Below are 16120 nucleotides of genomic sequence, written 5' to 3'. Positions count from 1 at the left end.
AATTTGCTAATTTACTGGCTGAATAATTTATCACAATTTTTTGACTCACAGTGAATTGTCATTATTAGTTTTTGTCATTGTTATTTGGGTATCTTAATTTGAAAACTTATGCTATTTACTACACTCAAGTGTGTAGATTAGATTAGATTAGATTTCCTTTATTGTCCCACAATGGGGAAATTCACATTGTTACAGCAGCAAGAAACAAACAAATAAGCAAACAACAGAGACACACAAAAGCAGGTAGTGCGACCCATAGCAGCTGTTGCAACTGGGTAGTTAGAAGAATATTGCACAGTTGTTATTGTACATTACGTATTGCACAGTATTATTTTGTAGCTGAAATTAGCAGTATGTGGGTACCACATTCAAAAAGAAAACTATCAAAAAGGCACGATGAAAGACTAATGTAGCTGAGAATAAATGCAACTGCACATTCTTTGCCACACATGCATGCATAAGCGACGATTAAGTTGTTTAACTGCAGATAAAAAAACCTCAGAGTAATATTCTGTATTTTTAGCTACCAGAACATATTAATGAATATCAATTTGATGTAAATATATTAGACATAGCTTCAGACCCATTTTTATCTACAATTCCTCAGCTAAGTTCAAACAGCTGCTGAGAAGCAAGTCTTGAAATTCAATTGATTTGATTTGATTAAACAAATTTCTGTCAAACCCTGATTGCACAAAAAAATTCCCTCAGCTTATGTTTATCACTGAGATGCTGGTGTAAGGCTTGAGTGATTGGGCTGTATAGTGCAGCAAATAGTCGACCAACAATGACACTGTTCTAGAGGACGTTTTATTTTTTCTTCAGTTTTTTTTTTTTTTTTTTTTTTCCTTAGAATTTTTTTCTGTTATTTTAGTGAGAGAGCGTGAAAAAAAGTTAGGAGAAGAGGAAGAGGATGGCCTGCAGGAGAGGACCATAGGTCAGACTCAAACTGAGGCAGTTGCAATTAGCACAGAGGCTAACCTGATGAACCACCGCGACACTCCCTCAACCCTGCCTGGTTTATCTGAGAAAAATCTAGAACTTATCCCAGCACAGGATCACTCAAGCTGTGGTTTGACATGCAAGATTAGGTTTATGAAAGATGACATAAAATGGCCCCATATGGCTTTAGAAGTGTTAGCTTGTTAACTTTGATGTGATAATCAGTTTAAATCATTTTAGATTTTTTCCCAGAATTATTATTTTCAATCTCTGGGCTTTTTATGTAGATCATTAATTACATTTTACAATGAATAACCTATTAAAGAAGATATTGGTCAGAGATGAGTGATTCAAAGGGATTCAAATTGCTATGAATATCTTTAAATATAAATCATTTCCGTTTCTTCAACAGTACCTGATGAACAGGAAAATGAGAGATGAATTGTGTTGGATTAGGAGATCTCACAGCGTTGGCTATCTCCATGCAGCACGCTAAAGCCTGCCAAGGCTCATCTGCATTCATCCACCACTTCTTACCCTGGGAAAGACAAACACACAACAATAGCACATTATCTGGCACAAATACACACGACTGAAATAGTTATAAGAGATATTCACATCACTTTTTAGTTATTGTCACTTACGATTGACCCTTCACCAAATAATAAACTGTAATCTCCATATTTGAGAAATTATAAACAGGGTAAGTATTTGTGTATCTTTAAAAGGTAAGTGTGTGCTTCACTAAACAGCTAAGACTTTTTAAGAAGAACTGCTGCGCAGAACTATAAATGTATGCTTGGACAGCTATTAATGGTCAGCAAAGACCAAGAAAGACCAACTGACATTTAGAGGGTTATCAGCAGAGTCCAGTATGTCCTCCATGATAGTGTTGGCGTACTCCAGGCGCCCCTGTAGTGAGCTCCTCTTCTTCAGCCCTGTCAGATTGACTAAGTGGATCTTCAACCAGTCCAGACCCTTGGGCCCCAGGGGCTTCCCCTCTGCAAATAGGAGGATGGCCCGAGTCACATCGCTTCCCAGGTGATTGAAGTATGGGGGGCAGGGGTAGGTCCGCCCCCTGAAATCCATGTTGTGAGGGAACCAGAAAATCTCATCCCGCATGTAATTGGCAATGGAGAGTTTATAGAGAGCATCCATACGGAGGCTGTGCATCTCACTGCATTTCTTTTTGGCATTAATTAAATCTCTTTTCATGTGGGCCTTCTCAGAAGCAGTATAAGTGGGATCTTGGGGATTGAAGTGCGGTAATTTGGGGGCCTCTGACAGGGGAGGAGGAATGTCTAGCTTATCACTACCCCGATCATTGAATATGGAAATAATAATATCCAACAGTCGTTTGTTGATTTTCCAGGCACAGTTTCCCAGCTGATTGAGAGAGTCCAGGACTGCATGAAGGTTCTGGCATTTCTCGAGCAACACCTCATGTTGGGTGGCCCCATCTGTTGTCCGCATCAGCTTGCTCGGTGTAAGGAGATAGGCTCCAAACTTGACGGAGGTCCAGGGCACAGGAGGGCACAGCATTGGCATCACATAGGAGTCAAAGGTCAGTTTGGTCTCCATGGCTTCCTGCTGCATCTGAATCAGGATGGGGTGGGGCTTGATGAAGCCAATCTGGTGGATAAAACACCAGGACACAAGCAGACATGAATGTCTCAATTACACTGAATTAAAAAAAATGCTGGCCTAGTTTATTTTAAAATCAGATTATGGTCAATCATAAAGCATAACTGAGAATGACAAATTTAATTTAACCTTACTTATAATAAGGTAGAGCTATCATCCACAAAACACTGTTGCTAAAAAAATTTCACCAAAATATTGCTTTCAAATTAGTTCTTTAACACTGCGGATGGCTAGGGGAAACCTTTTTCTTTTTCTTTTCTTTATTTCATTGTGTCAAATGCTGGTGAGGATCTGGATAGCAAATTGATAATATGTTGATAATATATCAGTGTTCTCATCCAAAAGACAAAGCAAGTGGTTCTTGGCATAGAGACCCTCATAGTGGAAAAAAAAATACAGTAACCTCGCAGTAATATAAAACACCTTTGCAATGCTTGCTTCAGTCAGTCTGTCGTGCTGTGTTTTAAAATCATTAGAATGTGCTCCTGCAGTGCTGACGTCCAATTGCAAGAAAAAGAGAGATATGAAAAACACATGAATATTATTCTGGTATAACAACTCCCTTTGCCAAAGTGGATCCAGTCCAAAAAATCCATAATTCTCCCCTTCCCTCTCTGCCTCTCTCCCAACACAGTTGCCTCGCTCTCCTGCAGGGTCCCATGGCACTAAATCAGCGAGCCAATTAAGGGGACACTAAAAAAGGGATTAGCCAGGAACCTATTCATCTTACTCAACCATTCCTCCTGCCAATTCAGACTGGGGCAAAAGGCTTCCATAGCTCACAGTCTTTAAAGCCTCACACTGGATAGGGAGCTGCTCGAGTGTTTCAAGGTAACAAGCTATAGACTGACACTCATCCTGCCCAAAGTGAAGGTCAAGTGTGCATGTTTTTTTTTTTTTGTTTCTACCTTAATGAGCCTTATTTTGATTATCAATCAAAAGGACACAGACTTTAAAATAAATTCACACTTTGACAATTAATGCAAAGACTAATGAATATAATTTGTGTGAGGGAAATCTGAACTGCGTGACCCAAAATGCTCTGTTTCCTAAGATATGTGGCTCCTGCCTGTGGTGACTGGCTCTGTGGTGACGTTAGGTTGTCCCACAAACAAAACAGCCTGCCGATGTTTTACTTTTTATTTATTTTTTAATCGATTTTGGGACATTTTAAAACGATTCTGAATCGTAGTAAATGAGAATCACAACTCTTATATGAATCGATTTTTGGCACACCCCTCTTGCTTTGACAGAAAGGCTACCAACTCTGGGGTTGCAAAACATTTGCTCCCTTTGATATCTATGCAGAGTAAACTAAGATACAGCTGGACACCACTACTGTACCTGTCGGGTGCTACGGAAGGTGTACATGTGGTAGAGGACAGGGATGAGCTTTCTGTCAAAGGCCGGATTCAGGATGTCGCTATTAATTTTAAGGTGTTTGACCATCATATCCACCAAGAAAGTACCCAGTTCCAGGGTTAATATGTATGGCCAGCTTGTCTCTCCACCGTGTAGCATCGGCCCTGAACCCTGCTCGATCTCCAGCTTACACCACTGCTCCCTGGGAAGGACGTCATATTTCTAGAAAGAGAAGTGCAAAAAGTAATTTTTTCTATTGGGGGGGAAAAAAAAAACAAACTGTTATACATGGAAAACATGAAATTTTTTTTGCATTTTCTCATTTAAATTTTTTTACTAAAAAAAACAACCAATTACTGTTGGTAATAGCTAGCTAAACATAAATAATATCAATATGATTATATATATCATTATATATATATATATATTTTTTTTTTTTTTTTGGTACTTGCAATGTTTTTTTATATATATATATATATTAAAAAACATTGCAAGTACCAAAAAAAGTGTCAATATTAAAAAGAAATTTGTCAGTGACAAAAAAATACTTTTCTTGTCTAAAGAACCATGATGGATACTGCATACTGTTACTGTCCTTATCCATTAATCTTCCGATTTTCTCATTTTATTGTTCTGTAAAATGTCTGAAAATAGTGAAAAATATCAAAGTAACACAGGTGTTAGATTCAAATGTTTTTCAACAATTTCAAATGTGCAAATAAAGACAGACATCATCATTTAACAAGAAAGATGCCACTTGTCTACCTTAGAATCTTTAGCCAGCAGGTCTGTGTACGTGTTGTAAATGTTGCCCAATTTTTCCACTGTCTGATTCCGATGTTTCTGTCGCACCGAGTATTTAGTGAAGACCCTGTTACCCAGATCTCCGGCTAAAATCTTCAGCGATTCTCCCCGGGGAGGCATGTTAGTAACACTCTAGAGGAAGAGCAGGACACAGTTCAACAAGTCAAACAGGTAGAAACAGCTGCAAAAGGCTGTTTGAAGCTTTTGGCAGCTCTGGTTTAGTTTAATAAAAAAAGCGTAATCCTTCAGTCAGAAGGGAAATCAAAGGGAAAAGAGTCATTTCAAAAGTCACATCATGCCCTGTGAATCTGTCCATGTAGGAACCAAAGGTATCTGATCAAAGCATGCTCCTCTTTGCTGTCAAAGATAAAACCTAATGCTTTTGCAGGTGTTGTCTATGTCAATATTTGTGTTTTTCTAGACTGATCGGGTGATCAGTAATGTTGGGAAAACAATTTCTTTTTTTTCCTTTTCTTATGTTGCAGCAAAATATATCTGTCATCAGTCATGTGTTTGATTCAAATGTAGACAATCCTTTTCTAAATCCTTGATTTCTGGCATTTTGTCAAACAGTAGGTGGGTTGTATTACCTGTATCATGATGTCAACATACTCTGTATCATCCATTAGACAGAGGAAGGGGTAAAGGTTAAGCTTGTAGTCCCTGGTGTTGGTCTTTGCCAGGTTCATCTTACTCGCCCTGAGGGCCGGAAGTAGGCTCTTCTGCCACTGGGCCCGCTGCTCTGCAAACAGCTTCCTCTGAAAGGACATGTGTGTAAGTCATCCATCTCATGTCTCTGACAAACAACAGAAAACGTAATCTTAATGTGGGTCACATTAATGAAAAAACAAAACAACCTACTCTACACTCAAATTTGTAGCACATTGTTCCACTCTAGCCTCCAGGTAGGACTTTTCGGTCACTATCTTGTTCAGCAAGGACAAGAAATATGGAGAATGTGGAGGCACTGTGATATGCGTTGATCCAAGACTGTAAGTATACATTTTTATATTCACCCCAAATAGTTTTTATTCAGTGACTGAAACAAAGACACTGTGTGGATTGGGGAAGGTGAGATGATGGCCTCCATTACAATGCATTATTATTCTGCCCTGTCTGTCTGTAAATGCTTCCTAACCAACAGGGACGATGAATCTGCTTGCTTCGCACGAAGCCAGGCTGGACTGTTAATACCGGCTCTGAAAGGAGGGTACACCTCAGGCTTATGTTTCTTCTAACTTGCAAGACCTAAATGCATATTGTTTCGGATTTTACACCAGAGAATAAGAGGAACTTTGAGGCAGTGGGTTAATAGTTTCCAAATGATCATATATTACTATAATTACTTCAAACAAAACCAACTACTGCCAAGATAATATGCACCCACTCTGTCTGTATTCTGTATTCTGTGCCAGCACTTTAGATTGTGGGAGCAATCAGCAGGCTTTTCTGCTGGTTTAAGGGACAAACCTGCACCACAGGAAGACAATTTATGTTCTTCTAGCACAAATGAAAAGATGGCTTTTTCTTTAACAGGGAGCAGCAGCAGAAAAATGCAGGTAAAAATTATAGTGTAAATACTGAACATGTGTATTACTTTGACACCAATATATTACTGTGAAATGTGCACTAAAATACTATGAATGGTGCATTTTATTTTAGCAGTTTTAGCATCAATGATCCATAAATCTTAAAGCTGTACTGAAGATGACATTAAGACAACGAGAGATGATCGATGGACTTGTGTACCATTTTAGCCATGTTTTCAGTGACAGGCTTGGCAACTTCCACAGAGTCAATGGTGACGGTGCAGGCCTGCTCCACGTCAAGCTGTCGTTTGAAACGTTCATTGAGCTCCTCCTTCGTAAAGTCCAGTTTGGGATACTGATGATTTTCCCTCTTAAAAAAAAACAAAAACAAACATGTCAAACACAAAGCAAAATAATGATAATAAATATTTATTCAGCCAAATAACCAACCAGACAAAAAGATTTACTGCTACCAGAAAGAAGAAATGGTGAACTTGTCAAGGCTATAAGATCTTTGGATATTATCTGTGCACATCATAAAAAGGTTGCATGCATGTTTAGATGCAGTAGACATTTATTATCTCTTAGACAAAAGACAAGACACAGTTGGGCATGGACAGCAGCCAGAGCAAAGATTAAGGTAGCGTGACATAGAAATTGCTCAAGCAGCTCTGGTACAAAATTTCAACAGTACAATAGCACAACTTGGGAACAATAAATGGGCAAAATGGCTCTTTATCAGTGGACTGTATGAAATTTAAAGAGCTACCAACAAATGTGCTGACATGATAATTTTGGAAAGAAACATTTGTAAAATTGTGCAAATCTATTGAAATAGATGACAATTAATTAATTTAAATTGTTTTGTAATTAGTCCATATTCATTTGACTAGGTAGACAGGAGAGAAGGCAGCAGTCAGTAAACTCTAATGTGAAGTAAGCAATGTCAGATGAATATGTAAAACAGGCACACATGCAGACCAATTTCAAATGAGAGAATACCTGATAATATCAGATGACAAGTTGAAATTAGAGCCGAGTAAACAGCTTGTTTGATCTACAGATTAATCAAAATTCCTTCTCAAACCAACACACAATATTCTAACTTGATCATGCTCCTGCTGCTGTGGACAGCTGTTCAATAATTACATAAACTGAGTCATAGCCAGATAATGCACTAGGCTTGCTTGTCAGACTTAGAAGTACAATCACAAGGCTTTGACCTGTTTCACCTGTCAGTAAGTAAAGTTTTATATACTGCTGCTACTTATTATTACCGTCACACAATTAGGCCAACTCCAAGATAAAGAGGACCAAAACTCAAAGTGAGTATAGTGCAAGAACTGAACCTAAAAAATATTGTGATTGAACAAACAGCTGTAAATGAATCATGTGAGAATCAGGAGGGGAAGGGAGGTGGAAAAAAGTGAGAAGAGGTGACAAGAGAAAAAGCATGGAAAGCAGGGGACACATTAGAAAGCCAAGTTGGCTCACTATAAATAGGCCAGTGCTTGTCTGGCTGTAAGGGTGACAATCAAATCTCTGCAGTCTTGCAGGAGTCTTTTGACAACTTTCCCAGGTTTTTGCTGCTCTTACTGGCAAAAAATACACAAGACCATGCTTTAAAAATAACATTTGTATTTATAGTCCTACGTTATTGCTTTATTTTATTTTATTTATTTTTTTTAAATAAGAAAGCCATAGTAGTTTATATTTACATTAACCCCACTAAATTAAGAAAACTGCAACAACGTTATGGTGCAAAACTAATCTTTGTGAAGAGAAACACCAAAAAGCATTCTATTATAGTAATGGTCAGTATTAAATCCACTGAGATTATTTTCAGATCATTCAAAGATATTTAAATGATGGTTAACTATTGGTAAACTCATATCAGCTCTGATGACATCAATGAAACAGGTGGTCACTTTTAATTCTGTGAAAAATTAGAGACCACCCAGTCAGCAAGTATCTGGAAAATAACACGTAATCTGGGATAAGACTACAATAACGACTTCAAGTTTCTCTGTTCAGTCCAGAAGCAATAATATCATAGAAACAAACTAAAGCCCTTTCAAATTCAACCATCTTTCAATGCTACAAATCTGACAGCTCTACTTCCTGAGGAGGCTACAGACCTTCAGTGTTTGGAACACAATGCTCTTAAGTTTTGTCTCAATTTGTTGTGGAAACCTGTCAAGGCTGCATTTGTTTGTTGTTTTATTCCCTGTGTTTTTCTTATTATCTCCCTTCCCTTGAGTGTGTGTTTGTCTCCCCCTGTCTGTGTTCTCTGTTTGTCCCCTTTACCACTTCAAGAATCCAAGCTAAAGCATACTCCTCCTGCTTTCAACAAAAAACTTCCTCCATCTGTTCCATCTCAGTTCTCCGTCACGTCTCTGTGTCTGTATTTTGGGGCCTAACCTTTCAGTGAAACTTCAATACTATATGCTATGAAGGTGCAAAGAGTCAATAAAGACATAAAGAAGGCATGTCACTGAATCCAGAGGGGTCCCATTACTGGTTGAAAACAGAATGCTTGCAAAACTTGATTTAATTTCTCTCTGCAGATTCATAGCAAGATATCATGATCAGCTGATATCCGTGCTTCAAAATATCAACTTAGTATATATACCACAAGCAAGATTTAAATAATCAAATTTTTAATCTTGCCAATCTTAACAAGCATATCAAATATCAAAGTTAATACCTTTTTGTAGAAGTCCTGAACCAGTGATGGAGAACACTGGCTTTGTGTCAGCTTGAGGCAGGGCTGATAGTCAGGGTGGATCACACGTACGGCCCTCAGCACCTTGTCTCTCTCATCTTCTTGAAAGAGACATTGAGTGAACAGATCATCCAAAGACATACCGTCCTCCTCCATCTGATGCAGACACCTGAATATTGAAGGACATACAGGTTGTGTGTCATCTTGTAAAACTTTATTTTGTCATATACCATGTATTAACACTTGAACACAGCTACTTTCTGTAGCTGCTATGTTCCCATAAAACATAAACCATGTAACAATACATGTCAGAATTGGCTCAATTAAGTTAAATATGTGGAGAACTTTCATTTATCCTAGGGTAGCACTACACCCGTTAAGATTTTTATAATGCTCCTCTCTTTAAGACATCATCATAAATCTACTTGTACAGATTTAATGTTAATATTGCCATAAGATGACACCAGAGGTAGATTTTCATTTATGCAAGGGATTATGGTGATTACAATGGAAAAGACTTTGGAGCCATCCAGTTCATAACCTTGTGACCTACCTGATGATGTGGGAATTGGACTAAGATAATCATTGAACATTGTCAGTCCTTGATTTATTTAGCTTTCAACAAAAAAAACCTCCTGGGTATATTAGATCATCCTATATGTCAGCCCCACCCTGGTGGACAGTTACAGAATATCAATTTAAGTATTTCCATTGATGGGCTTATAATACAGAATGAGTTTGATGGCAGAGGCAGACGGCCACTGACGACACAAGTGAAATATTTATTTAAACAGAATCTTCTGGAGATTTCCAAGGGAGCGCACATGCTTCATGACTGGACTGCTGAATGGAAATAATGACAATGTGTGGTCCATCCCAAGAATACAAACGAGAGGTATAATAACTTATTCCATTACTCAGTTTGATATATGATGCCTAAGAGGGTCAGTGACTTATTTTCATTCTGATGGCTCTTTATTCTTCTGTAATTAGTGCACTAATATTTTTATTAAGCACACACTTAAGCTGCTAATGTATTTTTTGCACATTCTGACAAAGAGGACACACAAACAAAAAGGTTATGCACACAAATGGAATCTCAGGCAACATAAAATGTGATGATTTAATTGGATGACTACTGCATGACATATGCATTTCCTACCATGCACACGATGATGTATTTGCTACATGTTAAATTGCAAATATAATATGTCTTCCGGGTGAAAAGCTTGTTAGTGACATGCACACTTTGTTGGCTAAAGCCCCTGCCTAAGAAAATGAGGAGCGGAACACCCTATTTGGTTGTACTGTCACCTAAAGGTTAACAACAGAACTACATGGACTAAGCCAAAGAAACTGAAATTAGGAAAACCCATTTGTCATCGGAGGAGGGGAGTGCTTCACCCTGCACACCTTTTCCTGGACACAGATATTAATAACACCATGCTAATTACCATGTGGAAGAAACCCTGGCTCAGCAACCTTCACCGAGTTAATCAAATCTCAAGTGAGCAGGGCTCAGCAAATGAATGAATGAGGAAATAAAACGAAAACAGCCTTGTTGGGGAAAAAAAAAAAAAAGACCCAAGTGTGCTATAGCATACAAGTATACAACGGATGCTAATTCAAGTAATTTTTAGCAATTTATATTTTTGGAAATATTTCTAAGGCCAGTCAAAGAGAGAACATTTTTTAGTATTTTCCCTCATGCCTTGGGGGCTCTTGTGATGCAACTTGCAATTTTGGACTGAGTCAATGAGAGAGCATTGAACAAAGAGAAGATTAGTCTGTGTGCTAGCAGTGTGGTCCAAAGGAACAAAGAGGGCAAAGAGGTTGAACGATGGTGCATAATCAGCCTGGTGACTGCCCTGTTACACCCTAGAGAGCAAAGAGCTCTAGAGGACACAGCACTTACAAAAGGAAAACTTAAAGGGATATGTGTGCGTAAGTGTGGATATGTGTGTGTGCATGTGTTTGAGAGAGAGATAGAGGAGAGGGGAGTGGATTGGTACATTGAGGGCAATGATGCTGCTGGAGAAACTTCAGAGGGGATGAGATATCAAGAAAGTACAGCAGTCAGAAATAATGAAAGGGGAGGCAACAAAGTAAAGGCAGCTGGCAGACAACATTTTAATTGACTGACAGAGAAAAGCAGGATAGTGATAAAGGCAACAGAAAATAGAGGGTATATGGCCAGAAACGAATACACCACTGCAGAACAACAATGAGCAAGATCGGTCATGGTGGAAAACATATGTGCGTTTGTACAACACTTGACTGACTAAGGCTGATGAAGCTCTCAGACAACTGATCAAAATTACAACATGATGAGATTTATAGCAAGCTATTTTCCATCATGTGCTTCCAAACTAGTGGTGCCCAAATGCAGAGGCTGTCTCCATCAGAGGACATATCTCACTGAGCTCAATCCTAAAGCACTGAAGGTTCTGGACTGAACCTGTGCCCCTATTCTGAAAGAGAAGGAGGAGACAAAAAAAAAATCTACAAAGAGGAAGTTTTTTTTAAGGAGTCAGTGGAGCTCAGTATATATCACTGTTATTCTCTGTAGAGAAATTAAATAATCATAGGAGGTAGATTGAATGCATGAATGGGAATATTGCATAATTTTTCCAGCTACAAATAAAACATGAGCTGTAGAAGGTTGCTGATGTCCAGATACAGTCAAAATTATGATGTTCAAAGGGTTGATGACAGATATCTGGTTGGGCCATCAGAGAAGCTTTTGTAGTAGGACACCATAATGAAGGGAGCAACTACTGAACAGGGAAAGCAGACGGTGTAGTTGATTTCAAAGAGGACGTGCATGTAAGTACACGTTCATCAGAGTCTCTATATGAGAACCAGGTTGCCCGGTAATTCTTTCTGATATAATAAATCAAGACTAACGTCAGCCCCCAAGAAAAAAAAAGGAAAATTCAATATAAGTGCTGCCACTGCCTGGGCAACAGGCCAACTGATTGTTTTGGCTGTCATGAAACAGGCAAACAGACTGCGACAGTCTTGTGATGTGACTGAGAGCTGTGCCCACCTGGCCTATGGGTGCAAAATGTCATATTTTAGATCTATTAATGGGGCTGACACAAAGTCAGTGAAATAAGAAGGCAATTCATAATACTTTCGTCAAAAAAGAAAAGAAAAGCCAAACCTGCTAAGTTGCCTGTGCAAAATTTTATTAAATACAACACAATGCTTTGCCGGAGGTTTCCTGTGGTCTTGTAACAAAGGCCTTAATATTAGAATTCTCGACAGCATAATATTAGCATACATTTATCAATGTTGATGTAGAGTCATAGATTAAAAGTCCTTGTAGAGATACAAAGAGGTTGGACAAAAGTTGGCAAAGTTGTTGCTGGAAGAAAGAGAACCACGAAGAAAGCGTGACACCTGCTGATAAGTCTGTGTATTGTCTTTTTTTGAACACTACACAAATCTTTTCACATAAATAACACACACACACACACACACACACACACACACAAGTGTGTTCACAGACTGTGTGTATGAGTGCACATACCTATTGATGACTTTTGGGGAGCAGCTGGGACTGCGGCCTATGCACTCCAGGGCAGCGCAGTAGGAGGCCACATTTGGCTTCAGACCAGCCTCTTCTAACAGAATAAACACGCGGCCAATCTGATTTAATACCCCCTTCAAACACAGCAATATGGAAAGACTATTACATTTTGCATTAGAGCATATTTTATAGCCACACTTTTTATTGCAATTATTGTCCAAATGCTGCATTCTGGATGTGACTTCTTTCATTAGAAGTCTGTAATATGAATACTGCTACATTTTATTGACACACATTCAGATGAATAAGAAGCTGATTTCAATTACCCAAACAGAGCAGTTATCAGAAAAATTTGAACTCACCTTTTTGGCCCACACCCTCATCATGATGTTGTAGATGCTGGTGTTCAGTTGTTTACGTCGACTCATTACTCTGTGCTGACTGAGCAGGAAACAGTGAGCCCTGTCGATGTCCCCTGCAAAAATGCATGCCTCCAAGTAGGAGCGAATGCTCAGCTGGATGTCCCCATATGCAGTTTCTTCTCTGTCCATCTGAGCATTGTCATTTCCTGTTGTCTCCTTTTGGCCTTCTTTACTAAGAGGCTGATTTTTGGAGTCCTTAAACTTCCCTTTAGAGACTTTATGTGATATGGCAGGTTCAGTTTTGAAGACAGCTGTTGAGGTAGCTGCAACCTGAATTTCGTCAGATAATTTCCCACACTGCCTGCTCAGCTGACTCAAAGGCATAGTCTCTTTAGCTGTGGTAGATATAATTTTGGTTGAGGTCCTTGGGTGTAACTGGGTGTTGCTTTTGCTAACATTAGTTTCAGCTTTTGGTTTTTCTTTGATTTTTTTTAGAATTTTCTGCTGAAGATTCTTCTCTTTCTTCTGTTTGTTTTTCCACTCTTCGTTTAATTTTTTTATCCAGCGGCTGGAATGAGGTTTAGATGTTCCTTTGGTAAAAGTCTTTTCTGATGTAGAAATGTCAGCGTTCTCCTTCGAGATGCTTTTGGGCTGTCTTGCAAACGGCACATCTTTTATGGCAGGTGGGACTTTAACAAATTGAACTTTTGCATGTTGCACGTCTAGAACGATGTCAGTTTGGAGCTGCTGGATTCTGGCCTCAAGCACTAAGAGAGAGAAATAAAAAGGCATCTAATATAAATAAAGCAGAATTGCAGAATATTATTGTCTAACTAACAAACTGTAATACGGACAGCACTACATGCTAATGAGCTAAACCATCTAAGAGGCTGTCAGCACAATAGTCACATGGTTATTCAAAGCGATACTTTTTTGGCACTGACTGAAATTTCTGGATAACATAGAGTATCAAAAATATCTTAATGTTTGGTACTTAATGTTGATACTGAAGAGCTTAATTTAATCAACAGCCTTGGGCCATTAAGCATTCAGCATGTTTGATGTGAGAAGATCTAAAAGTGCTGGCAACTGGCTGTATCAAGGCATCCAGGAAAAACACACAATGTTACACCTTGGGGTGGGCCTAGAGAAAGGAATCAGTCTGTATGTGTTGGTGTGTTTTGGGAGGCTGCAGCATGGCTACTCTGTATTTCACCCCCTTAGTACAACTTTAAAAGATGTGGCATGTCTAACATGCTGGTTAAAAAAAAAAAAAAAAAAAGGATACATAAAGATGAGCCACATAAAAATCTCACTATGCTGGTATTTGCAAAAAAATGACAATGCAGTAATTCAGGACGTTGCTGTTTAGCATGGTGTGGCACTGGCAGTAAATGCATCAGAATGAACAACTGCTCTCCTCCACAACAACATACCATCTAAGAGCTGAGACTGCTCCAGGACACGTTTCTTTGCATCTTCTGCCTTTGGAATTACAAATGAAACATTTCTTCTTTGAAGGTTGACCTGTGTCTCTGAAAAGCAAAAACAAAAAACAAAAAAACAACTGAATAGCAAAATATTTACTAAATATGCAGTCCTGTATATACCTCCATCTTGAATCATAGATTATAAAAAAATAATAAAACATACACTTTAAATATAAGAGACAATAGATTTTTTTAAAGGTCATACATGATGTTTGGAGTTGAGCAACAATTTCAGATTATATATATGTTATACCCACAAAGAGAGCATTCACTGGCAGTTCAAGTTTCTTATAAGGGCGCCAGCAGTGTTACCCAACAGTTATTAAAGTTTAAGTTAATACAGCAAAGAAACGCACCTTAGCAGAGCCGGTCAACACCGAGCATTAAAAAAAATAATTTCACCGCACTCTTTTGGAAGCTTTTTTTATTTTTTTTTATTTTTTGGTCTTTCTTTGTCTAACATGTTGAATTAGGAATTAGCAGGTCGACACATGAACACTTCAATACAAGTCCTCGACGAAATTAGCCGCACAGGTTGCGGTGTTTCGGCTCACCTGATATCGGCCTGACTGCGCCGTTTCTCGCCGACACACACAGCCGACAGGAGTCCGCAAAAGACGCCGGGACTGCGCACTTCTCAAAGAAACTGCGACGGCGCAAACATTTGGCGAAGGCACAAACTCTGAGAAGTGACATGTTGACATGTAAAGACCGCGTTACTCCTCAGCACGGGGCAGCCATCTTGAATGAGACCAAGCTAGTGGCGAGAAGAGCTAATCGCTCTTTAAGGCCTCGCTAAAGGAGCGCAGATAAATCGATCGAGTCTTTCGGACGCTCTGGTACATCTTAAAAATGTTGCTTTGAAGACATCTAGCATATAATGAGAGACTTATTAAAACCAAGCAGTAGTTATACAACTCACACCTGTTACACACCTCAAAGTAGATTTTTGGTTGAGTGTATTTTCTCCTCTTTTTAATATTTCGCAGACAGACAGACAGACACTTTATTTGTTGTTCTTTTTCTCAACGTCTTTTCAGTTTCACTTAAGTTAAAAATAATGGATCACAGTAGTCTGAAAGGTACAATGAATTATATTTATGGCCTACAGGTGGCAGTGTCACCACAGTTAACCATTTGGCAGACTAGAGGTCAAACATGGGGCCAAAGTGATAATGTCTTTCACCAAAGTATCCAGGCTTTTAATGCATCATACAAAGATGTGGTTCTCTGAGGGGTTGCATGCACATTCATGCAACTTTAAAGTCAATAATATGCCATTTCGTATAATTTAGACTGAAGGGAAATACAGAGCAGGCAATGTTATAGCAATATTGCATATAGACCATCTATAAGTGATGAATGACAATATCGATCTAAAGTAAAAACCTAAAACATCACATAATGGAATGTGTATGTTTTCTCAGGACTTGAATAGCAATTACAGTTATTGTAGCAATTATTGTCCTGTTTAATTTTGCCATTATTTGAAGAGAAAAGAAAAGAAAGTGAGGTGACCCTTGTAATATAATCTGATGCTGGTTGTGCACAAAGTCAGCACACTCCCGCTGACTTTACTAAAGCACTTGTTACAGCCTGATGGGGGGGAAAAAAATGGTCTCCTTTTCCTGGTTGACTTTTGAAGTTCAAACATCATACAGTTCAAATCAAGTGTGACTCAGCTCCAAATTGTCATTAGAACTGAATTGATCTCATTCACAACCCGG

At 38.7% G+C, this 16120-nt stretch overlaps 1 protein-coding gene across 2 annotated transcripts in view; it reads right to left on the bottom strand.

Annotated features, from left to right (window-relative positions):
- polrmt (polymerase (RNA) mitochondrial (DNA directed)) overlaps window positions 1–15113 on the bottom strand; it is a 34212-nt gene extending 19099 nt beyond the window's left edge. Inside the window, exons 1-11 of one of the 2 annotated variants that reach the window (XM_029499943.1) lie at window positions 14948–15113; window positions 14340–14438; window positions 12904–13670; window positions 12542–12675; window positions 8989–9175; window positions 6502–6651; window positions 5343–5510; window positions 4714–4884; window positions 3931–4170; window positions 1789–2574; window positions 1358–1480 (exon numbers count right to left, since the gene is read on the bottom strand). In XM_029499943.1, coding sequence (XP_029355803.1) covers window positions 1358–1480; window positions 1789–2574; window positions 3931–4170; window positions 4714–4884; window positions 5343–5510; window positions 6502–6651; window positions 8989–9175; window positions 12542–12675; window positions 12904–13670; window positions 14340–14438; window positions 14948–15089 — 2967 coding nt within the window. In that variant the 5' untranslated portion in view covers window positions 15090–15113. Of the gene's footprint in view, window positions 1–1357; window positions 1481–1788; window positions 2575–3930; window positions 4171–4713; window positions 4885–5342; window positions 5511–6501; window positions 6652–8988; window positions 9176–12541; window positions 12676–12903; window positions 13671–13782; window positions 13787–14339; window positions 14439–14947 lie in introns of those variants that run through there. The other variant, XM_029499944.1, reaches the window with a different exon arrangement.
- Between the last annotated feature and the right edge of the window lie 1007 nt (window positions 15114–16120).

Source organism: Echeneis naucrates, chromosome 4 (assembly GCF_900963305.1).
Source record: "Echeneis naucrates chromosome 4, fEcheNa1.1, whole genome shotgun sequence".
NCBI lineage: Eukaryota > Metazoa > Chordata > Actinopteri > Carangiformes > Echeneidae > Echeneis > Echeneis naucrates.
This window is presented reverse-complemented; position numbering and strand designations above follow the sequence as displayed.